At 41.6% G+C, this 26561-nt stretch overlaps 1 protein-coding gene across 1 annotated transcript in view; it reads right to left on the bottom strand.

Annotated features, from left to right (window-relative positions):
* The window catches only part of PIGB (phosphatidylinositol glycan anchor biosynthesis class B), a 64164-nt gene extending 37667 nt beyond the window's left edge, over positions 1 to 26497 (bottom strand). Inside the window, exons 1-3 of the mRNA XM_089652919.1 lie at positions 26351 to 26497; positions 8014 to 8149; positions 5089 to 5206 (exon numbers count right to left, since the gene is read on the bottom strand). Of these exons, the coding sequence (XP_089509045.1) occupies positions 5089 to 5206; positions 8014 to 8149; positions 26351 to 26477 (381 nt within the window). The 5' untranslated portion in view covers positions 26478 to 26497. The remainder of the gene's footprint in view (positions 1 to 5088; positions 5207 to 8013; positions 8150 to 26350) is intronic.
* Between the last annotated feature and the right edge of the window lie 64 nt (positions 26498 to 26561).

Here is a 26561-nt window from a genome sequence, read left to right on the forward strand (position 1 = left end):
CAGAAGAGCGGCTATGTTATCTGCACATGCAATCAAGCAAATGCTCATGATTGACAGGCAGCTCTGTATACCATTCAGCATCCCTATGCTAAGCACTATTTCAAGAGCTGTCAATGGTTAGTTTGGCCTTCCTCTTCTTAGGAGGTCAAGGCTCAGGTGAGTTCTCTAGGCTAATTTCACCCACTTTACATTTCAAGACTCAAGACTATTTCGCCAGAATGAGAAACTTCAAGAGCTGGTGGAAGAGTGTGCAAAGGCACCTTTTTGAAGAAAGAACAGCCATGGTCAATTATTGAGAGGACCCCCCCCCCCCCCCAGGCTAGTGTAGCTGATTCGGCGCACAGATGGTAAAGCCCATTTTTGGGATCCGTGAATGCCTTCTATGGTGGAATTCGGTAACTTTTGGTGGTTCAGACATCACACTCTAGAATTATTCTTCATCCAGACCAGAGTAACATTTTCTGCTCAAGAAGTGGATGTCCTCTTTCAGTACATAAATAATATGACTGCAAAGGGCATGGATTCTAAGTCCTCCCTCGCAGACTTTATTCTCTTCTGTCTGTACGAAGAAGACAGAATATTCAACTGGTGTTAAGTTTAAAGAAACTGAGTCTCAGTGGGGGATTGACAATTCCAGTTTATATACCTTACTTCATGGCTCTCCACCTCACAGATTACCTTTGCGAAGGTCCTAATCTCTGTGTAGTCCCTCTGAGGAAATGGGGTGCTTTGCATCCATCATTACTTGGATGGTATTCTACTGTTGGCCCAGAGCCCAGATCACCTACTACCGTGTTTCCCCGAAAATAAGCCATACCCCGAATATAAGACATAGTGATGGACGGGCAGACCTTCTCATCTCCCCCATTATGACAGCTGCTATCTCGGAGGTGAACGGAGAGGTTACGGGCAGCCCCATCAACAAGGTCGGCTCCCGGTCATTCTGTGCATGCTGCAAGCTGATTCCTAGAGGGAGACAGTGAAGACATAGAAAGTGAAAGTCTCCTCAGTGAAGTGAGGAGCAGGACGCTCTGCTTTAGGTACCGTATTGTGTGTCCTCAGGGGGAAGAAGTAAAGCTGTGCCTGCTGTTTTACTCAGCACTGTGGGTCTCTCTCCCCCAGCACCAACCAGCAACAGTCTGTGGGTCTCTCTCAACCCCCACAAACACCAGTAAAGCTGCTGCTCCCCAGCACTGACCAGCAACAGTCTGTGGGTCTCTCTCATCCCCCACAAACACCAGTAAAGCTGCTGCTCCCCATACTTACCATACGTGCCATACTTAATAAAAATAAGACATCCCCTGAAAATAAGCCATAGTGTGCCTTCTTGAGGAAAAATAAATATAAGACTGTGTCTTATTTTCAGGGAAACACGGTAGTTCAAAAGGGAATTTCATCTGGCCAGCCTGAGAAGTTTTGGCTGGATTGGAGGTGTCAAAACAGTGGGAGCAGACCCCTCTAGTCATCAATACAGAAGCCCAGTTCAATGCTCGAGTAAGTACTTTTCTGCTCCTTCTCAGAATAGGCCAAGGAGCAGGGAACCTCTTCAGAAGTGGTATCTCTGGCAGTTTTGTCAAGCTTCCAAATTCTGGGGTTTCCTGGAATTGATGATGTCTTGCATCCCTATGCTACCCTGGTCACACTGGATTCTCTGCACATTCCAAATAATTTCCTTTTTGCAATACAGAAGTCGGCACTTGAGCTGATTCAAAGTGCTTCTCCTCAGATGTGCAGGAGTCTTTGGTTATGGGTGTGACAGGGGATCACTAGATCCTGTATAGTAGTTTCATTATCTGGGACTATTGTCACCTTTGATGCCTGTGCTACAGGGCGGATCGCCACCTTACTATGTGCACTGTCACCTTGCATTCAGGCTTGACTGGTTATTCCGCATGATGTTAACACAGCAGCAGTGTCATGCATTTAGAAATGAAGGAAACTCAACAGCAGGTTCCAATGGAAGTGGAGCTATCATGTCCATGACCAAATGTAATCTTCAGAGGCTGCGGGTTGCCAGGATGCCAAAAGGGGCTGTGGCGCCAGTTGTTTTTGGTTCCCAATAAATAGGTCTTTAATCGAAAAGAACTTGCCCATGTCATTCAAGTATGGGGCCTCTCTCGGTTGATCCTGTTTGCATCACCATCCTTTCACAAGGTGCTTCTCATGCTACCCTCACCCGTTGGTGGAGGAAGTGGACGCTTACTAAGCCAAGGAATAGTTGCCTAGCAAATGGCTTTTCTCTACTGTCTTTGGTATTGAAGTTTCAGGAGGGACTGTTGTCTGAGAGTCTCACTGTGGTAACACACATGCCCGATTAGCCTGCAGGTCTGGGTCATACCCTAGCCATGGAACTGGAGTCTGGACCAAGCATTTCAGCTACCAGTGTTTCCACAATACCTGGTCCTGGATGGATTGGAAATTGAGAGGGAAGGATTGAAGGATTAGGGCCATCCTCTTTCAGTGGTAAATCCTGCAGGGTTTCAGGAAGTATGCAAACAAATGCCATTTACTCCGAAGCCTGGAACAAGTTCACAGTCTTTTCAGCTGAGCAGGATTTTGATCCTAGCAACCCAGTGGTTGCCCAGTTGCTATAATTTCCTCACACCGATCTGGATTTGGGGTTCAGCCTAGTTCTGTAAGGGCTCAAATTTCAGCCATTTCAGCTTCATCAGGGAATATGAGCGTGTGAGCTGCCAGGGGAGCGTTTCAGGAGGTTGGTCCTGAGACTTTGCCCTGAGGAGGAAAAACATTTCCCCTGTGAGATTTTATTCTGGCACTGGATTTCCTTGCCAGGTCTCTGTATGCACCAATAAAAAGGAGTCTTCAGTAGGATATCACTCTAAGCAGTGTCCCCCGATAACTTCAGGGGGCAGAGTTTTGGAACAGCAAGTGCTTCAAGCTACAGAGTCCTACATTTTCTTTCTTCTGAACAAGTTGGAGCCTGTGCCCCTCGAGCACGTTTGTCCCCAGGTGGCTTCAGTTTTCACCTTACAAATTGGAGATCCCATCCTTTCTGGCACAGATGGTACCTAACCTACACAAGCTGAATGTACCAGGTATCTAAGATGCCTACCTTCACGTTACTCCCTAGTTTAAATCCTCTGAGAGGCTGTTCGTGTTTCCATCAGGCAAATTCAGAGGAGGAAGCTGCAGTAAACCTTGTCATCTTGGAGTGTCAAGATCATCCTGAAAACATAGTGCAACCAGGCAAGAGCCTCCAGAAGTGGTAGAGGCTTATTCAGCCAGGTCTATCTCTACATCCGGGGCAAAGTGTCTATGAAGATTTTTGCAAAGCAGCAGGCTAGTTACCACAGTGCACCTGCCTCAGGTGCTACAAGGAAGATCCGGGGGTTTATATGTCAATGACAGAATGGTAGTGTAGGCTTCCATGTTCATTATAATGCAGTTTGATTATACAGTTTAGCCCTCCCTGTTTAGCTAGTTATTTATCACATGTATGCTGCCATGTTGGCATCAGGAAATCGGAAAATTGTATCATACTTACCATAATTTAATACTCACCTGTTCAACCAACAATACATTCAGTCTTTGCATTTCTGAAGAGCAATGCTGTATGAAAAATTTTTAGAATACCACACATTTCCAGAAGAGTCAGTTACCCAGTTCCCTCTGTTGTTCCACCTGCCTGCCGCTATGACAGTACACTACTGGTAATCATTGGCTCTCTTCACAGGGTATTTTTTTTTTTTTTTCAGTTTTCAAACACCTTTAGTCTCTTCCTGTAAACTGACTAAATATCTGCCTTCAAAGACGTTAAAGTACAAATACTGTTATATAATGCCACCTCTTAGAGCAAAACATTTCTCTCCTAGTCGTTCTTGCTGTGCAGTGGATTTTATGATGTTAATATAGATCTGAAACCAATTTACTAGAAGCAATTAATGTTTTTAATAAATGAATAACTTGACAAAATTAGTTTTTATAGAGTTGCCTGGATTTACAATTTAAACAGGTGACGTATTTTCTCATGAAGTACACCCCATTTTTCTTTAAAAACAAAATAAATCTAAGTTTAGATTTAGATTAATGCAAGCAACAGATATTCACCAAGAAATATCTAAGTGAAGCTGGACATACATGGATAGATTTCTTGGTTTAGCCACCACTGCAGATGGACAAATACCCCCAGCCATGCTTTTGCTCATTGACAGCCAGCACCACCAGCTGTTAAAATACCCGAACAGCGGCTGCATTTATTTTGATGTAGGCACTGTTTGGCTGACAATTTTCTTAAAGGATCCTTAGAGGATAACAAACGTCAACTGAACAATCAATTTTTGCTGAATGGAGTGGTGCCTGCAGGGTCTTACGCTACTCAAATGTAGACCTAGCTAGCAGGAAAAAGTCAAACAGTTTATAGCCAGTTTAAGAAAAAACTAATGAGCTCATTGTTAAGGTACCTAAACATAACATATGCCCTGCACTCTATAAAACCACCTGCACTTGGATAGTAACATAACCATATTTTGGTTATTAATTCAACTCCTGGAGCATGTTACACGTTACACCCATATTTAGGGTGTTCCAGATCTGCAAACCCCCCTTAATACCACCCCAGCTCTGTCACATTTTGAAAACAGAAGTCATGTCACTCATTCACAGGAATTTTTGCATGAGAAAACTAGACCTGTCTGCACAGCAGCAAGTGCCTTGTAGTTTTCAATGGACCACAAGTGTGCCGATAGTCCATACACACTGCCTACAGCTCTATAACAGAAAGCCTGTACAGAGGTACAGGCAACAGAGCTGCAGGCAGGAGGTTGACACTGCACCCATGATCCAATGATCTCGGGTGCAATGCTCTTCAGGCTCCTGTGAATGAATATAATAAATGCATATTTTTACCTGCATAAATATGGGCATTTTGTTTTTCCAAAAAGGTGAACTTAGCCTTTAACAATCACAAAAGATATCCTTTGAACACAAGGGTGAAGTCAATGAGTTGCCAGCTTGAAATTATTCTGCAGATTCCCCATTGGGATTCCCTAAACTACAAACCATTTAATTTACAAGGTACCAAATCAGATACTTATCAATCTGAACTGTAAGAGAACTAAATATACATACCAGAAAGAAGACATCATCCTTGCCAATCCAGTCCAAAACTTTATACACAGAGGCAAACAGCAGTGGGTATGTAAAACCCCTCAGACCTTCATTCCATTCCCATGTTAAATAGCCATAATTACTATTGTTAAAGTGAAATAATAATATTCATTGTGATTATTATGATGTAAAGAAAAATGCAATACACTGAATATTTATTTACTACAGGTGTTAATAAAGTGCGGACAATTTACCAAGCTATATATTACATTGAATGTGTACAGAAACAAAGAAAACTGACTTTTGAGTTACCCACAGATTTTGTATAACAAAATATACATTTTTAATAATATAAATTTAAAAATATGGTAAAAAAATTATTTTACAGTTACTGAATTGCCTCTTCATACAGGTATCTCTGCGCTTGTGCATGGCCATTTTTTTTTTTAAATATCCATTGACCTCAAAAGTCCATGTTCTTTGTTTCTGCACATATTCTTCTATAATTATAGGATGTGGTACTTTTTATTCTGAGCCCACGTTGACACACAGTACCTTAGTTCATTAGATATTAAACATTCACATAAGTCACAGAGCCACTTGACCTAACAGCGTGTCTCTGGAGGACATAGGAATATCTGAACGAATCCCATGCAACCACAAAAACAACATGCAAACTCAGTGCATCGACACTTGTGCTGCACATTGCATTGAGAGTGTTCATTCATTATTAGTGGACCCTCTATGCCCCTCCCTGTCATAATTCTGCATTGTGTTGTTATCCATTACCTGATCTTATCTGTGACTAATGATCCCGGAAGAGAAAATGTTTTAATCACTTCCAGATTTAGAGCTGTCATTCCCTTGCTGATACAGCCAAGGAAGCAGCTACCCAAGTGCAATCTGTGCTTGATTATCTGCATTGGAGAGCAGGGAAGACAAAGGATGCACGCTGCTCAATTGACCCCAGGAGTCCAATGTTAAGGAATGGCCTCTGCTGCCATTCTGGCTGTGCCTTCTGATACATTTTACTCCACCCACTGGGGCTTGGTCACAATGCAGTATCTATCCCTTCACTTGTATTGGCTAACCATTCCAAAACTGTCACACAGGGGCTTGTTGGTAAATGGCTGCACAAATATCATGTGACAAAAAATATTGTAACAACCACCATTTTATTCTTCAGGGCCTCAGTTTTGGAAAAATATATAATGTTTGGGGAGTTTAAGCATTTTTATAGCAGAAAATGTTTAACATGTGTGAAAGATTAAAAATTTGCCCCGGACAGCAAGTAGTTAAATAAATTCTATCAGGTCTCCAAAGAAATCAAAACGACACTCACTGGCAGTAAAAGAGCTATTAGTCCTCATGCACACTGGGCATTTTAAAAACGCCAGTAGTGTTAGCTGTATAAAGTCATGTTAAAAATGCGAGTTCTTCCACATTTTTTAGCATGTTTGCATAAGTGTTTAGCAGCGTTTTTCCACGCTCACATTTTTTTAGCATTTTTTCACACACAAAAAAAATTTTTGCTCAAAAATGTCCAAAAATGCTGGTTTGCTGTGTTTTACTGCATTTTTCTGTGTTTACCACAGCAGCTATAAAAACACCCAGTGTGCATGAGGACTAATAGTCACCTCTCTGGCAGATCCTTCCTTTTACCTCTGTTTGTGTCTAGCACGCAGCACCCATCAAACTCTTCTGTCAGATGCCTGTATATTCCCCCCAACTTGTGACATGGTTCCATCCTCCAATCTTAATGTCACTACTGAGTCCTGCAATGACAGAGGGGTTGGAGAAAAAAAAAAATTTGGGTGGGGACACAGGCATCTGACACTCTCAGACGCATCAGATGTCAAATAGTTTGAGAGAGACTTCAGTGCTCTGTTCTACCAAAAGACTCTAACTGCAAGCATTTTCTTCTTAAATACAAAGTTCTGTTACAATTAAACCTTGCCAAAACCGAGCTCCTAGTTTTCCCACCAGCCCGCCCCCCCCGACCTCTCCACAACGCCACCATCAGCCCCACCACGCAAGCCAGAGTACTAGGTGTCATTCTAGACTCCAATCTGTCTTTCCAGCCCCAGATCCAATCACTGACAAATTCATGCAGACTCCACCTTCGAAACATCTCCACAATACGCACGTTCCTAACTCCAGAAACTATAAAGCAACTCGTTCACTCCTTTATCATCTTCCGACTTGACTACTGTAACTTCCTCCTTGCCAGCCTACCCCAACACAAGCTATCCCCGCTTCAGTCTATCCGGAATTCTGCAACCAGACTCATCCATCTTACCAACCGCTCCGTATCCGCCACCCCCCCTGCCAATCTTTCCACTGGCTTCCGATTGCCCAACACATAAAATTCAAAATATTAAAATTAACGTACAAAGCTGTTCATGACACTGCCCCAAACTACATCACTGACCTGATATCCATCTACCACCCAAAACGCACTCTCCGCTCCTCACAAGACCTCCTTCTCTCCAGTTCCCTGGTCTCCTCCTCCCATGCCCGTCTCCAGGGCTTCCCCTATCCTCTGGAACTCACTACGCCAATCCATCAGACTGTCACCTTCCCTCCTCACCTTCAGGTGCACCCTGAAAACCCATCTCTTCAGAGAAGCCTACCCCGCCCTCACCTAATTTGCTGATCTCCTCCGCTCTTCCCACCACTCCATCCCCCACAGCTATTTCCTCCTGTACCACTCTTTCCTCCCTCCTAGATTGTAAGCTCCAAGGAGCAGGGCCCTCGAACCCCTCGTGTATTGTATTGTTACTGTACTGTCTTCCATTATAATGTACAGCGCTGAGCAAACCGTTGGCGCCATATAAATACTGTATAATAATAATAATAATAATACAGTAAAATGCATTCATTGCTGGTAAAAAAAACCTGACTTTAGCCATTGATAAAGCACACGGTTAGTACAATAAAGGATATTTAAAAGTCATATTATGAGCAACTTCCAGGGATTGCCAGTATTCATCCGGAACAAAGCTGGTCTGCACCATGAAGCAGTTAAACACTCGAAAGGCAAAAGTCAGCAAGACAAAGATGGTATTTTCTCCAAATAGACCTAAAGGGGGAAGACATCAGTAAAAATTAAATTAATATGATCTATTGCAGGGGTGAGGAATTATTATCTAAAGGTGCCACACACGAAACTGGGACAGTTGTGGAGGGCCGAACTTCGTTCTTCTCAAAATTCATTTTGTACCTGCGAAGGTCTGCAAGTACATACACTTACAGAAAACAGATCTAATGCTAGGAATAATAGGTACAACTGCTCATGAAAAAGGCAAGTTTCAGGCAGGGGGGTTGTAAAAACAGGTGGCAGTCCACCCGAACGGGGCTGTTCAGATGCTGTGCTCATGATGCTTTGCATCCGCTGCATTTATAACTCAGGGTACATAGTTTAACAAGCAGCACCTCTTGTCAAACTCACACATTACCCCATGTTCACACTGATGCGGTGCGGCACATCGCATGTAATTCGCATAGGAACCGCACCGCATTCCTGTGAAAATCACATGCGATTTCTGTGCAGTGCAATTTGAGCCATACATTTTGTATGGCTCAGATCACACCGCATCCGCACCAAAATAGTGCAGGACCCTTTTTTTTGTCCGCACTTAACAAGAAGAAGGGGATAGAAGCATCCGCGGGGAACCCGAGAAGAAGAGGATCAGGGCTGCTCTGTGCAAAACCATCAAACAGCACAGGCAAGAATATGTTTGTTATTTTTTTCAATTGCCTTTAATATTGAAAGAAAAATGTGTTCTAATTAGTGGTGCACCGAAATGAAAATTCTGGTTCCGAAACCGAAAATACAGGATGCACTTGGCCAAAAAACTGAACCCGAAATGGACAGTTTGTAAAAATTAATATATTTTTCAAATACAATTTTTTGGGAAAAAAATACACTTTAATGATTAAAAACAAACAAACAAAACACAATATATACCCAAATTTATGGTAAAATATGAAAGATGATGTTACACTGAGTAAATAGATGTCATGCTTTAAAATTGCGCACGCTCGGTACTTAAAAATCTCCATGGGTGAGGATTTAAAAATTTCAACAGGTTACCAGTGTAATGTTACAGAGGAGTTCTAGGGCTACAATTATTGCTCTTGCTCTGACGTTCGTGGCGATACCTCACATGTGTGGTTTTAACACCGTTTACATATGTAGGCCACTCCCACATATGTGTTCACTACTACGTGCAAGCACAGTGGGACAGGGGCACGTAAAATTTTTACAATTTATTTATTTTTTTACACTGTGCCTTTAAAAAAATTTTTTTTAAATGAATCATGCATCCCTTGGGATAGAAATAATTAGTGACAGGTCCTCTTTATGGAGAGATATGGGGTCAATAAGACCTCACATCTCTCCTCTACAATGTAAAGCATTAGATGAAAAAAAGCATTGATCTAGTGCTTTAACCACCGCCCTCCAGAGGATTTACCCCCCTTCCTGACCAGGCCATTTTTTGCTGTTCGGCACTGCGCTATTTCAACTGGTAATTGAGCATGCAATGCTGCACCCAAACAAAATTTATGTCTGTTTTTCACACAAATAGAGCTTTCTCTTGGTGGTATTTGATCACCTCTGCGTTTTTTACTTTTTGCGCTATAAACAAAAAAAAAACCCGAAAAGTTTGAAAAATAATAAAAAAAATTTGATATGTTTCACTTTTGGTTAAAACAAATATCCAATAAACTCAGTCGTAAATTTAGGATCAAATGTATTCTGCTACATGTCTTTGGTAAAAAAAAATCTGAATACATGTACTTTCTGACTGCCTATCACATTTTTTGAGGTGCTAAAATGCTAGAGAAGTACAACCCCCCCAAATGGCCCCTCCTTGGAAAGTAGATACCCCAAGGATTTTGAGGCAAGAGGCATGTTGAGTCCATGTAACATTTCATCTCTTGCCACAAAGTTGTCATTTTATATTCAACTTGTTTTTATTGAATTTTACAAGTTACATAACAAGAGAGAAATAGGTTCACAGTTGTACAGGTATATAAGGCATTAGATATTAGATCTATACTGTTCTGGTCTGATAAAGAGGGCAGGTAGAAGGGGGGAGTTTGGTGTTCACTGTCTCATGTACACTGGGAACCATAAAAAGTAGGGGTGGGAAGGAAGGTGGGGAAAGGGGAAAGAAGCAAGGGTCAGAGAAATTAACAAAATGAACTAGAACCAGTCATGGAAACTTCAAATTTTTACTCCAAGTGTTGAAAACTATCAAACTTGCACTGTACATCTAGAATTGTGTGACCATAAAGCCCAGGAGCTACAAAATCTTGGGTTAGAGAAGTGCCTTAGTGAAAATCTCTTCCATTTCACATTAGGTATTCAGATCATGGATCACTCTGGAAATAGATGGTGATACAATCAATTTCCATAGTCTGGTAATATTATTCTTTGCTGCATAGAGAATGTGGATGATAATGGTACGTGCTTCCAGAGGGAACCTGTTCAGACCGATATGAAATAAGGCTAATGCTGGTTCCGTTCTCACTATATTGCCGGTTATTTCAGAAATCAGTTTAAATACACTATTCCAAAATGATGTAATTAATTTACAAGACCAAATTATGTGGATGAGAGAACCTATCTCTCTGCAGTGCCTCCAGCACTGTGAAGAGCAGGTCGGGTACAATTTGGATAGATGAACTGGGGTCAGATACCATTGATGCAATAATTTAAGATACGATTCCCAGTGGGAAGCTTTGTAGGTCGTTTTAAAGGCCTTACTCCCACATCTGCTCTGAGATTGGTAGAGGCAGGAAGAATTCCCAATTTTTCAGAGATGACATCTTGAAATTGAATATTGACTCTATAAGGAGAGAGTAAAATAATGATATCCCTTTGCCTGGGTATTTGGCTTTGTCGAGGAAAAGAAACACTTGTAATGGTACTGTTATGTTGCTGGTGATTTTTTCACTTTTTAGACAATGTGTAATTCTGAGGTAGTTAAATCTCTCATTTGAGGGTAATGAGAATTTGTTTTGGAGATGTTGAAAGGAAGCCAACCTTTGTTCTATATATAGGTCAGATAAGGAATGAATATCTGTGGTTTCCCAGTTAATTAAATTGATGTCAGGAATTAGATTATGGAGGACACAAGGGGAGTGGATATAGATTTGGAAGTTGGGAAGAGGGTTGACCAGGTTTCTAGGGAGGCTTTAATACAGGTGTGTGTGTGGGGAGCAGCTAGCATTGATAGAACACAAAAGAAGAAGAGTGTGCAGTGTGGTAGGGTGGAACAGTTGAAGTTCCATGTTAGTCCAAGTTTTTTCCCTGGTTGAGTGCCACCAGTAATAGATCTGATCAAGTAGTGCGGCTACATAGTAAGTGAGTAGATGTGGGAGGCTAGCTCCTCCTGTGGTAAGGGCGAATTAGTAAATTATTGGCGCATCTAGGTCGTTTTGATTCCCAAATGAACAGTGAGAGTTGTCTTTGTGCTGTTTGAAATAATTGCATGGGAACGGTTAAGGGAAGAGTCCTGAAGATATAACGCAGTTTGGGTAAAATTAACATTTTTAAAGCGGCTATACGCCCCAATTTAGATAATCCATGTTCGAAAAGAGTGGAGTTCTTGAGGGAGAGAGTGTAGAAATACTTTTTGTGATTCAGGTCATAAAGCTATGATGTTGAGGCAGAGAGATTGATTCCTAGATAAGGAATGGAGTGTTCAGCCCATATAAAAGGGAATTGTTTGGAAAGAAGATGTTGGGTTCTGTATACAAGTTTAGGATTAAGGACTTGTTTTCGTTGAGTTTATAGTAAGATATTTCAGTGTATGAGATTTCTCTAATCCTATGTAAAGAATGGGTAGGGTTAGTAATCATTAGAATAATATCATCAGCAAACAGACTAATTTTATGTTCAGTACCATGATATTTGATGCCCATGGAGAGTGGGTCTTCTTGGATTTTCGCGGCCAGGGGTTCAATAAGGCAAATATTATTGGGGATAATGGACATCCCTATCGGGTACCATTTGTAATGTCAGTCTTGGGAGTATACCATCTGTGAGTACTCTAGCCGAGGGAGAGAAATAGAACGACATAATGGCCGTTTGTATCCAACCTACAATACCAAGTTTTTTTTAGTACAGCTCGCATAAATCCCCAATGGATTCGATCGAACACCTTCTCTGCGTCGAACGATAACAACAGAGAAGGCGTTCGGTGGTCTTGTAAATCATGAATTAAGGAGACTAAGCGCCTTGTGGCGTCAGGGGCCTGACAGCCTGGCACAAACCCCACCTGATCTGGGTGTATTAGGAATGGGATGAGAGGAAGCAATCTGCAAGCTAATATTTTAGCATATAGTTTCATGTCAGTATTATTGAGAGATATAGGTCTGTAATTTTGTACTATTTGAGGGTTCTTACCTGGTTTCGGAATAGTCGTGATAGTAGATTGCAACATTTCTTTTGGCATATGACCAGAGGAGGCAGCAGAATTGAAGAGGTTAGCTAAATATGTGGCGATAATATTGGAAAATTGTTTATAGTATTTATTTGTGTAGCCATCACCACCTGGGGATTTGTTAACGGGGTAAGGTACGGATTACCGATTCAATTTCTGTAGTATGAAATGGTTCTGAGATATTCTGTAATTGAGTTGGAGAAAGGACTGGGAGTTTAATCGAAAGAAAGGAGTTTAAGAAAGCTTGTATACCTTCGTGGGATGGTTGTGGGGTCTCCTGATCATCTTTGAGGTTATAAAGGGACTGGTAGAAATCTGCAAAAGCATTAGCTATATCTAGTGGATTAGAGACCGCAGAGTTGGATTTTGGTGATCGAATCGTCTGAATTTTGGTCTTAAGGCGTTGTTGCTTAATCGATCTAGCTAACAGGGATCCTGCCTTATTAATTAGAGAGTAGAACTTGGCCTTCATTTTTTTTTTTTAAGTTAAGGTCATATTGGTATAGTAAAAGAGAGCGATGTTTCTCTCTTTCATCCAGTAAAGAGGAAGAGTTGGACTTGTTTAGATCCTCTTTGATTTTAATAGAGGCTAGTACCTACTCTATCTGATGCCTCCTGCGGGTATTTATTTGAGCATTTAACTTAATAATAATACCTCTCATGAATGCTTTGTATGTAGCTCATAAGACTTGTATCGAGATGTCTGGCGTGTCGTTGGTGTAAAAAAAAAAGGTTGTGTGCATCCCTGATGACTTTCTTATGGGCAGGGTCTGATAGTATGGAGGAGTTATGTCTCCAGGGTTTGGGATTCGACGGTCTGTTAGAAGGGCCCATGGAGATGATAATTGGTGCGTGGTCTGACCACATTATAGTCCTGATTGCTGAGTAAGAGATGCATTGTAGCATCCATTTGTCTTTAAGTAAAAAGTCTATTCTTGAGTACGAACGTTGTGATGGGGAGAAGAGTAATCCCTTTCTGAGCCGTGTTTACATCTCCAGATGTCTTAAAGGTCGTTAGTATGAAGAAATTGGTTTAGGCTATGGTTCTGGGGTCTTTTGCCAGAGGATAAATCTAGTTGTATGTTTCCCACTATACTGAAGTCCCCACCTATAATCAGGTAGCCTTTTCTGACAGGACTGGTTTTGGTGAGCAGGTGTTTGCAAAACTAGATTTGATTAGAGTTCGGACCGTATACATTGAGAAGTGCATAGGGAATGTCGTTAATAAGGCATACTAAGATGTGGAAATGGCCTTGAGGGTCCACATATTCATAGGTAAAGTGGAAGTTAATTGAGTCTTTGATTGCGGTCATGACTCCGTTGTTTTTTTTATGGTGAGAAGCCAAGTATCTTGTAGTAAAGTTCTTGATTTGGAAGATAGGCGTCTTAGAAGGGCAACGTGAGTCTCTTGGATAACGATAATATCTGCGTGGAGAGAATGGATTTCTTAGGTTAGGGATGATCTTTTATAGGGGGAGTTCAGGCCCCTTACATTGAGAGATATTATGTTAAGCATATGTTAAGTACATAAAGGTGCGGAAGGTGGCACTGGATGAACTGTTGAATTGGAATCGTACGTTTTGTCATACTTATGAGATGGTGTGATTCAAAAAGTTGGGCAAGCAGCAAATAGCATCTGGCATATCGGTAGGAAGCATTGTAGAGTAGGTTATTCACAGGCAGGTGATGCAGAAAAACTTGCCAAGGGTGTAGCTTAAGTGTGGAGTATGGGTGACTGGTAGAAGCAAACTATAACTTTGGGGAAAAAAGTGTGTATAAAAATCTTGCAAAAAATGCAAGGAACATGGGTAGCCAACGTGACTACTGTCATCCAGGGGCAATGTAGCAACCATGAGGACATTAGCATGTCGTAACATAACAAATGAGACAAACAAAGAGACATCAAAAGTGAAGCAAGGCCTTACAGCAACATGTGTGATATAGTAATGGTCAGGGGACCATCTATTAATATTTCTTACTTAGGTCCAATCACCCTCCATTTGGTGGTGTTGTTATGAGCTTTGTTGGTGGTCTTCAGCAGGTAGTATGTTCCACTCTTTAAGGAGATCAATGCCTTCCTCCAGGTTCTGGACTATGAAGGATTTGCCCCGATTCTTTATGAGAACTTTGGTGGGGAAACCCCATTGGTACTATGGTTCCGTAAGGATTTAGTAATAGTAGCTTTTTTCTATTGAGAAGTGTCGCCTTGGATAAGTCCGCATATAATTTGACACCTGCATGAGAGGCGGGAAAGGTTGACGGATTTCTTGCCGCTGTCATTAGCTTTTCTTTCATGTGGTAAAAATGGACCCTGACGAGCACATCTCTGGGGATTGAAACTGGTAAAAAGGAAGGTTTAGGGATTCTGTGTGCCCTGTCGAGTGCTGCTTCTAATGGGCCCAGTGATAGTATGAGATGCTTCATTAATTGTTGTAAGTAAGTAGTGATCATCTCTGGAATGCCACAAAATTGAATGTCATTTCTTCTAGAGCGGTCTTCTAGATCAGCTATTTTGTTTTTTAGTTGTAGGATTTAATCCCCTTGGTCTGCGTGAGCGTCTACCACAGTATTTGCACCATAAACATGTCAGTCGTTTTGCACTCTATATGCTGTAGACATTTGGTATGGTCAAAAATAGCGTTTGATATTGGAGTGATCACGTTTGTAATATCGTTCTGCAGAGTCTGCCTTAATGAAAGAAGCATATTTTTCATGGCCAATTTAGAGACAGGTTAGTCAGAAGCAGGCAATGGTGGATTGTAATAATAGTGTAGGAGTATAAGAGGTATCTGGAAAATGTGTGGTGGCATTAACAGGGCCCTCAATCCTGAGCCTCGAATTTGCTGGACTGCGGGAAGTGGGTGAGAGAGGTGGAAATGACTCGCCCGGATCCTTGTCGTATAGTGGAACCAGGAGCCTGGGATCTGGTGTGTATGCTGATTGATTTGCTGCAGGGATGGATCTCCCACGATATGGCGCTGGCGTCAACTTGGATTCTAGGGTCCCAGGCCGGGTAGAAGTCTGTAAGTCTCTGCGGCTGTGCTGGAGACTTACGACGCTGAGGCATGTTTCCGGAGGGTGAGGGGGTTTGTATCCCCCGGTTCAGGATGTTAGTGTTCCGCTTGTCGCGATGGAAAGTTGCGGTGTTATGGAGGTGGCCTTGGAGCTCTGTCATCTTAGGAGCCGGCCGCGCATGTGCTCCCCCAAAGTTATCACTTTAATGATATATTGCTCCTGCATGCCATGGGTATATGTGAAAACACCCCATAACACATTCTTCTACTTCTCCTGAGTAAGGGGATACCACATGTGAGAGACATTTTTGGCAGCCTAGCTACATACAGGCCCCCCCAATCCAATGACCACCTCCAGGCTTTCAAAAGGCATATTTCGTCATATCACTTCCCCACTACCTATCACAGTTTCGGAGGCTCTAAAATGCCAGGACAGGATAGTACAAACATCATGCCCCCCAATTGACCCCTTTTTGGAAAGTAGACACCCCAAGGAATTTGATAAGGGGCATGGTGAATATTTTACAGATATCATTTTTGTCACAGGGTTTTGAAAAAGGAAAAATGTTAAGAAAAAAAAAAATGTTTGTTTTCTTTCTTCTTTTTCCAAAAACATGTGGCAACAAATGAGATCTGCAAAATACTCTCCATGCCTCTTAGCAAATACCTTGGAGTGTCTACTTTCCAAAAAGGGGTCATTTGGAGGGGTCACTTCTACTATACTGGCATTTCAGGGTCAACATTAGCTTATGCCACACATCACCCACTCTTGAAGACCAAGCCTTTTCTGACACTTTTTGTTTGCTAGAAAGTTACTTTGAACCCCCAAACATTATATATTTTTTTAAAGCAGAGGCCCTAGAGAATAAAACGATGGGTGTTGAAATTTTTTATTAATGGGATATAGTTTACCCTATATATATTATTTATAGAAGGAGTCAACCTTACGCCTAGGTAACCTAATTCCTTCTCCCTCCATGAAAATGGGAAGTCTTTTTGTAAAGTCTGCATCACATTCTTTGAAACATTGATGTTCAAGATCTCTGACTTTGAGGGGTTCATTTTCAAGTTTGAGAGCTCTCCGTACTCTTTTAGTAGTCCCATTAGGTTAGGCAAAGTTAACCTGAGATTCACAATGTAAAACAACATATCATCAGCATATGCCGCTACCTTATGCTCTGTCTCACCTATCTTAACCTCCCTGGCGGTATTCCCGAGTGTAGCTCGGGGTAAAATGTCAGTACCAAAAGCGGTAACCCCAAGCTACACTTGGGCTTACCATGCGGCGCTGCATAGGGAGTCCCTGCAGAGCTTACCTTGTCCTTGGCTCTCGCGATGTGTCCCCTGCAGCGTCCCCGGCCATCTCCTCCGGCCGATACCGGCATCCGGCTTCTGTGTTCCGGTCCCTGTGACATCGGGACGTACGGGCGCCGGCGGGAAATTTGCAAATTTAAAAAAATTTCATTTTTTTCAAAACAAATTTTTCATAGTAAAACATTGCTGTTTCAACCCATTTCACATACATATTGTCCCTAGTGGTTTGTCCTGTCCCCTGTCTGCATTTTGTCTGTTCTTTCTGCCTGGAAACTGAGAAACGTCCATGGCGTCCAAAAAGTGTCCCTTTAGGTCAAAAGCGGGTTTAGATCAGCTAGAGAACAGCGATAGTAAATCACTTGCAGAATTGAGTGATAATGATTAGTGGGGAAATTCGTCATCAGACACTGAAAACGATTTCGCGACTTTGCTCAGCAATGTATGAACTTGGCGCTCTATTTCAAATTTCAGTGTTTTCGGTTTGATTATATTATTGAATTAAATGTATTATTATTATATTATTATTTTTTATGATTATTTATTAAATTATAATTTATGATTTTGTGTTTCAAATTTTATCATACCCGGGATGTTTAATAGACTCTTATTCGGACAGATTTCAGTGAGTTATTCCTAAAAATTACAGCCTACAATAAAAAAACTACATATTTCCATGCAAAATAATGGTGCCGCTTTCAGCACCAAAAATCTGAAATAATCATACCGCTAGGGAGGTTAATGCCTCTTATATCTACACTCTTCCTTACCATCACCAACAAAGGTTCCAGGGATATTACAAATAGTAACGGGGATAAGGGGCATCCCTGCCTTGTGCCATTGTACATCTTAAAAGACATTGAGAGGAACCCATTTACCTTCACTTCCGCAGATGAACCATTATAGAGCTCACACAAAGTGCCACCAAATGTGAAATACCCAAATATGGATATAAAAATATAATGAATATATAAATAAATCCAATTGCAATATATAATCAATATAAATAAATAAGAATAAAAAATTATATATAAATTAAATTCAAATTTAAATTTTTCCCTGTGGCGAAACGCGTTGGGGAGGGGCAGTGATGTCACCACGCATCTGACCATCAATACGGCGAGTACTGACGGTGTGTGTCAACATACCCACGAGGCTGATCCTCACCGCATGCAGCGGTTTATTGTTATCACAAGCGCATTTTTATCAGAATAATGTGAGTGCAATATGGGAGCACATTAAAGGCTGTTTTTATACCTCTTGGATAAGGCACCATATTTTCATTTCCTTTATTTCATGGGTCATACGAGGATTTATAGAGAATTGGAGTAAGGAGTTGTTCAAGGAGGGAGAAACCCTTATATTTATACAGGCTCATAGAGAAGCTGCAGGATCCCAGCTACATAACCACAAGCTACTTGGAAGGAGAGTATATTGCTTATCTTATTTTCTGTTGGACCTTATTCACAATTTTTGCACTGCTGCACATTGGACTTTATGAATTTAATTCATATATAATTTTTTATTCTTATTTATTTATATACTGCAATTGGATTTATTTATATATTCATTATATTTTTGTATACATATATGGGTATTTCACATTTGGTGGCACTTTGTATGATCACAATTTAAGGTGATGCAATTCATGAGTAGCTAGAACCTTTATACAACACAGTATTGAATTTGCACATGTACTATGCACTTTTTATTGGTATGATAATATTAGAGCGCGGTAACCATTTATTATTTTCCATTTAGCGCACATTATATGAGGGTGGGCAAGGAAACCAGCGACCTAATACACTTATTTATATATTGACTCCAGTGGCTCACAAGTTAATTTACTAAATAACATTATAGAGCTCCTTTATTCAACTTATCATCTTGGTCTCTATTCCCAAGGCCTCTAGAGTATTTATCATAAACCCCCAGTCTACCCTGTCAAAAGCTTTCTAGGGATCGATCGACAATAGAATTGTTGGTAACTTTTCTCTCTTTGCTTTCTGTAAAAGAAGCAATGTTCTCAGGCCATTGTCCCCCCCTTCCCGGGACAAAACCCCCCTGATCCAAATGTATCCATTCCAGCATCAGCTCTTTTAACCTCGTGGCTAGAACCTTTGCACTCAGTTTTGTATCTGTGTTTAGTAATGATATAGGTCTATAGCTAGCGCATTGTGAACTATCCTTTCCTTCTTTTAGGATATTCGTTATAAACGCTTTCAGCAATTCTGCTCCAAATGTCTTTTTATATCCAACTGTATACCCATCAGGTCCTGGTCTTTTCACTCCTGTTATACAGTGAAGGAAATAAGCATTTGATCCCCTGCTGATTTTGAATGTTTGCCCATTCACAAAGAAATGATCAGTCTAAAAATGGAATTGTAGGTGTATTGTAACACAGACAGAATAGCAACAAAAAATTCAAAAGAAATGCATGTCTAACAAATTATGCATTGATTTGCATGTTCATGAGGGAAATAAGTATTTGATCCCCTATCATTCAGCAGGATTTATGGCTACCAGGTGTCTGTCATACAGGTAACAAGCTGAGATTAGAAGCAGTCTCTTAAAGGGAGTGCTGCTAATCTCATTTTGTTACCTGTATAAAAGACACCTGTCCACAGGAGCAAGCAAACAATCAGATTCCAAGCTCTCCACCATGGCAAAGACCAAAGAGCTGTCCAAGGATGTCAGGGACAAGATTGTAGACCTACACAAGGCTGTACTGGGCTACTAAACTATCGCCAAGCAGTATGGTGAGAAGGTGACAACAGTTAGTGCAATCATTTACAAATGGAAGAAATGCAAAACAACTGGCAGTCTCCCTAGGTGTGGTGCACCATGCAAGATCTCACCTCATAGAGTGTCAATGTTCATGAAAACAATGAGGAATCATCCTAGAACTACACGTGAGGATCTTGGCAATGATCTCCAGGCAGCTGGGACCACAGTCACCAAGAAAACAATTGTTAACACACTACGCCGACAAGGATTGAAATCCTGCAGTGGCCGCAAGGTCCCTCTGCTCAAGAAAGCACATGTCCAGGCCCGTCTGAACTTTGCCACTGAACATTTGAATGATGCAGAGGAGGACTGGTTGAAAGTGTTGTGATCAGATAAGACCAAAATCAAGCTATTTGGCATCAACTCAACTCGCAGTGTTTGGAGGAGGAGGAATGCTGCCTATCACCCCAAGAACACCATCCCAACTGTCAAACATGGTGGTGGAAACATTCTGCTTTGGGGGTGTTCTTCTGCTAAGGGGACAGGACAACTGTACCACATCAAAGGGACGATGGATGGGGCAATGTACCGTCAAATCTTGGGTGAGAACCTTCTTCCCTCAGCCAGGGCATTGAAAATGAGTCGTGGATGGGTGTTCCAGCATGATAATGACCCAAAACACACGGCCAAGGCAACAAAGTTGTGGCTCAAGAAGAAGCACATTAAGGTCCTGGAGTGGCCTAGCCAGTCACCAGACCTTAATCCGATTGAAAATCTGTGGAGGAAGCTGAAAGTTTGAGTTGCCAAAGGTCAGCCATCAAACCTTAAAGACTTGGAGAGGATCTGCCAAGAGGAGTGGGCCAAAATCCCTCCTGAGATGTGTGCAAACCTGGTGGCCAACTACAGGAAACGTCTGACCTCTGTGATTGCCAACAAGGGATTTGCCACCAAGTACTAACTCATGTTTAGTGAAGGGGATCAAATACTTATTTCCCTCATGAACATGCAAATCAGTTCATCATTTGTTAGACATGCATTTCTTTTGAATTTTTTGTTGCTACTCTGTCTCTCAGTGTTACAATACACCTAACATTACATTTGTAGACTGATCATTTCTTTGTGAGTGGGCATTCAAAATCAGCAGGGGATCAAATACTTATTTCCTTCACTGTATTCTTCAGCGCCGTTTTAATTTCCTCCTGGGAGATCGCTTGTTCTAATGCTATTAGTTTTTTTTTTGGTATTTTTGGCAGGTCTGCTGCCTTTAAAAATTCCTGCCGTTTCCCATTTTTTTCTTCCTCTGGAGCTTTTGGGTTCCTAGGTTTTTCATCATACAACCTACTATAAAATTTTTGCAATGTTTCAGCGATATCAGTGGTGGAGTATACCAGTTCTTTTTCATCTTTAATTTTTTCAATATAATTTTTTTATTTCTCCTCGTTAAGCCTTTTCATCAAATATTTTTCAGCCTTATTTCCCCACTGATATCTTTCCTTTGAGACTATTAAAGATCTTCCTCGATTCCTATTCCAGTAGGTCTTTTAACGCTTCTCTTTTAAGATCTTCGAATGGACCTCTGTATCCTGTCTCTTTTTGTGTGCCTGTTCTAAACTATATAACACCTCCGTCACCTCCTTTATTTTTCCCTCTCGATCTTTCTTTTTGTACTTCCTGCGGCTATCAAAATTCCCCTCAGATATACCTTGTGTGCTTCCCAAATGGTGGCCGCCGAGACTTCCTCAGTGTCATTCAACAGAAAAAAATGCTCTATTTCCTCTCTCAACCTCCTCTCTACTTCAGAGTCTTGTATAAACATCTAATTTAGTCTCCATGTTGCCCTTTTATCCCCTGCTCATCCTACCTTTAATCTAGCCGTGACAGGAGCATGATCTGAGATAGACATGACTTCTATATTAGATTTAATCAATGAATCCAATTGTCTATGCTCGATCATAATATAGTCCAACCGTGAGTACGATCTATGCACCAGGGAGAAGAAGGTATAGTCTCTTTCTCTGGGGTGTTTCACCCTCCATACATCCATTAGCTGACATTGATGTAACCTCTTTTTCAACTATCTTAATTTTTTACCTCCTCCTCTCTGAGCAATCGAAGACATATCCATCCATGGATCAAGACAAAAAGTTAAATCTCCTGCCAGGAACAGAGTCCCCCTCTCAAACTCCGTAATTTTCCCCAACACTCCATACAGAAATACTTCTGGATTTTGATTTGGGCAACAGATATTAACCAATGTATAACTTTGCCCCATTTTCCCTCTTAAACATAGAAACCGTCCCTCTGGGTCCACCAATCTCTCCTCCACATCAAAACGTACGTTTTTTTGAGAACTCGATCGCTACTCCTTTAGCCCTCCTTATTGGTGAGTCCACATAATACCAAGTTGGGTTGTATCTTGAGTATAATTTAACATTAGTATCAAATGATAAATGTGTCTTTTGTAAGAACACTACGACTGCGGAGAGATGATGAGCTTCCCTGAGTATCTTATGTCTTTTAGTGGGAGAATTTAAACCTTTTACATTGTATGTCATTACGTTAATCAGGCCCATAGCTGTCTAATATTTCTGCTCTCTTTCTTATTTAAAGGGAACACGGTATAGACTACCCACCTCATGGACCTTCCTCCCAGCCAAACTCTCCCACGTTCCCTCCCTCCCGTATTTGACACCGAGTGTTGTACATAAACAATGAGCAGAAGTTCCAACATTATGTTGGAGGGGATGTGGATCTAAGGGAACAATGGCACATATGTGGCGGGAATATCCAAAAATACAAGGGTTTTGGCAAGATGTAATCCAGTTCACACAAAAGATATTGGGGAGAACTATACAGAAGGACTTGTAGGTGTGTTTGTTTTACAGGACAGAAGAATCAGTATAAAAACAGTTTATTATACCATCTAATTAGTGCAGCCAAGGGGCTTATTCCTATGTTCTGGCAAGTACAGGAGCCTCCAACAATGAGGGACTGGTTAGACAGTGTGGAATATATAAATAAGATGAAGGAGTTATATCATATAGATGAAAGTTGTATGGGTACATTTAGAAAGGAATGGGGAAGATGGTCTGATTTTAAGGCATCTGGAAAATGTAAGGAAGCAGTGGGAGGCCCAGGGACTGGACTTATAGTAGGAGAATAAAAGTAATGCTTTGTAAGGCAGTAGCAGAAATAGGAGAAGGGAAAAGAAAGGTTGGAAGGAAAGAAAGAATAGTGACGAAAGGGAAAAGAAGGGGAAAGAAAAAAAAGGAAGTAAAAAAAAAAGGGAGAAAGAAGGATCGAGGAGAAAGATCATAGTTATAGAAAGGAAAGTTGTAAAGAGAAGGGAAGAAAGGGGTAAATTGGAAGGGGGTTCGGAGGAGATGGGAGTGGGGGTGGGGGGAGTTGGATCGCATAACTTATGGATGTAACTTATACTTTGTTGTGTTTTTGTAATAGAAAAGAAAAAGTTCAATAAAAGATTTAAATAAAAAAAAGTAATTTTTTTACGTCACACAGTATTTGCGCAGTAATTTTTCAAATGCTAATCTTTTGGAAAAAATACACTTTTTAGAGTTTTAATGCACAAAAACACAATGTATTACCCAATTGTTTGATAAAATATAAAAGAGGATGTTACACCAAGTAAATAGATACCAAACATGACATGCTTTAAAATTGCGCATGCCAGTGCAATGGCAACAAGCCTTCACAGGTCATTAATTTATATTTACACAGGAGGTCTAGTGCTAGAATTACTGCCCTTGATCTGACATTCGCGGAAATACCTCACATGCATGGTGCAACCGCTGTTTACATACCGGCACAGGGTCAACGCTTGCGCACACAGGTGCGTGCGCTGGGGGGGGGGGGCAACAGTGTTTTTTTTTTCTTTTTAGTCATTTTGATTTTTTTAATTATCCTTACACTGTCCCTTTTTTTTTTTAAATCACTTTTATTGCTATCACAGGGAATGTAAATATCCCCTCTGACTGGGTCTAATAGACTCTAGATATCCCTTGCATCATCTGATCTCAGCATTTACAAATAGAACTGTTTATATCCTGTGACACTGAAGTGATGAAATGCTCGTAGCTTTCGATTTCTTAGGCTATAGAGATGATCAGAGCCATTCTGGTCTCTGATCAGCCCTATGGTCAGCCAGCAGATCTGCTGGCTGCATTCTTGGATATTCCTGTGGGACAGGAGAGCCCAAGAAAATTGTGGAGGGTGGGGGGGGGGTGAATGTCCCTTCCTGCTGCTTGTAAAAACAATTCAGTGGCTAATTGGCCAGTAGGATTGCTTTTACATGAAAGCCGACTGCCAGCTGAAAAAAACTATACCAGGATGATGCCTGCAGCTGCATCATCCTGGTATAACCACTAAAGTCCAGCGACTTACCAGTACATTGCTGCTCCCAGGTGGGCATATATGTAACAGCGCAGAACACAGGCATACGATAAATCGGTTCTGTGGACCAATATGATGGCAATTCATTCTTTTTTTGTAATGCCCATGTTGAGGGTTAGGCCCAAACAAGATTTAAGTTCAGAAACCGTGATAGATTTCCATGCAAATTGTCTGGCAAGATCTGAAATTGGGTGGGCGGCGATGCATTGTGCGTATAAATTGTTTTGGCCCACAATCAATTGGTACAAAGGGGCTAAACGCTACTGCTGGCAGCGAACAGGGCCGATCCTGCTAACACTGCATTTTTGGGGACACTATATTAAACAGGAACTAGTATATTTCTGTTTATGATCATTATATTGATCTGTACAAACACTATACTAGTAATGGGGGTAATCAGTGACCTATAGTCGCTTTGCTGAGAACCTCTGCTCACCCGCAAAATGCTGGTAAGCGGTTGGCAAGTAGTTAAAAAAAAAAAATTTAAATTCTCAATATGGTATTTATTTTATTTAACATTTTATTTATTTCTTAAAAATACTTTTATCAGAATAGTACAATCTTACCATAGTAACATTGTACTGCTGTGGGGGGGGGGGGGGGGGGGTGATCAGGGTTTTTTTTTTACACTTTGCTTTGCAAGAGAAATAAAGATCATTTCTCCTGCAATGCAAAGCTTGCTGTCATGAACATAACTCTTTCATGAACTGTCATCAATGAGTTAGGTTTTTGTAGGTTTTTGACAGCTCAAAATAGTGATCTGTGATTGGATGGAGCTGGTCACATGGTACAGGGTGCTGTGATCAGCCCCATGTAAGGGGCAGGGTTATTTTCGGCACCTGTATCGGTGCTTATTTCAATTTCGGCCAGAGGCCAATAGGGGTGTTTTCGGCCACTGAAATTTCAGTGCATCCCTAGTTCTAATTAAAGTGTTACTAAACCCAGGACCCTGCATTCACTATATCTGGTCTCCCACTGTACACACAACATGCAAATGCAATTATTTTAGTAAATATAAACTGCTAAATACCTTTTCTCATCAGCCATATATAGCAGTCTTGTGACTTCTATCAGTGTCCAGCAAAGCACTGGTTAAAGATTGTAGGAGGAGTTTACTTTTTGCTCTAGGAGGACACAGAACCCCTGACCTCTGTCTGGACAGTGCTGATCACATGCACTCTCCCAAGAAAATAAACCTCTCTAGCAATACACACCAAACTGAGCATGTTGAGAGCGACTCCTAGAGCTCTGTTCTATCAGCAGATGGATTGTGGACAGTAGAAGGGGAGGATCAGAGAAGGCAGGATCAAACTGCATTTTTACACAATGCGGATTAACCCCTTAGGTTCCACAGTGAGTATAAGAAGCATGCTTTACTGCATATACAGGCTGATTTTACTGCTGTGGGTGCATGCAATGCAATGTTCTCCCGCCAAATCCGAGCCTCCCCACCATATTGATTAGCTTCTCTGGCTCTTTCCTTCAGTTCTTGCAGTTCTCAACATGGAAATATCATGCAAGATAAAACAAACTGGACTTGAGACGGATCAGAATGGTGCTCTGCTTCAGCACTGACCAATCAGAGTCGCTCTGATCTGTCCCAGAAGCCCTAAAGAAGGAAGGGGGAGAAAAGCGGCGATTTCAGATCCATGGACCACTGACTGCTCATCTGACATGGGGGGTAGGTGTATGGTGTTAGTTCACCTTTTCAGAAAAAAAAGGTGAACACTTCAGGCCTCATGTACCCTGGACATTTGGCCCTCTCTCCTAGACGGTGGTGTTTTGGCAGCAAAACAAAAAAAATATTGGCTCTTGTAAACGCGTGTAACATGTTTAGGTACAAATTTCAGAATAATAGCGAAGGGGGGTAATGTGTTAATGTGGGGAAAAGGGGGGACATTGGTGCTAACTGGGGACACTGCAACTCAGTGAGGTGGGACAGTCTGGTGCTAAGTGTAGGGACACAAGGGACCTACAGGGGAGCAGAGCTCTGCACAGAAACTTGTACTGATTGGAGGGGGCTTAGTGTCCCTGGACCGCTAGCCAATAGGAAGTCAGGGATGTGTGTCTACATACAGGAGCGAAGTGAAGATCCTAGCACTGACTCTGCACTGCCAAAGGTGGCAGCAGAGCGCAGGGCTGGGGTAGGCTGGAAGAGTACAGTAGTCAGTGTAGTGGCTCAGAACGGCAGTAGACCGCCCTCTCCTCTGCTGTCATGCGCAGAGCTGCGAGAATGCTGGAAGTTGCCCATCTCCGTTTATAAGTGACAGTATAAAACAGAGGCGGCTGAATGGCGTTCGCCAAAGTTCCGCCCTGCTATCCACGATTATGAGATCCCATTCATTCATCGGTGTCTCCAGTTACCTCCCCCGGTATTAGTCCCCCGGGAGTCCTTGCTGTACAGTTTGGATCTCCTCTTCCTCAGCTGCACGGAACGAGGATTACTAGACCTCCTGAAGACAGACAACGCTCGACTCCTGATCGCCTCCATGCCGCCCCGCCCCTCTGTCACTTTCCCGGCTGACTGCAACTATAGAGGCCAAGTTCATCTTCCTCTGTGCCACACGGACGCGGC

This window comes from Staurois parvus, unplaced genomic scaffold (genome assembly GCF_062004578.1).
Source record: "Staurois parvus isolate SC_StPar_1 unplaced genomic scaffold, SC_StPar_1.0 ptg000696l, whole genome shotgun sequence".
NCBI classification, from domain to species: domain Eukaryota; kingdom Metazoa; phylum Chordata; class Amphibia; order Anura; family Ranidae; genus Staurois; species Staurois parvus.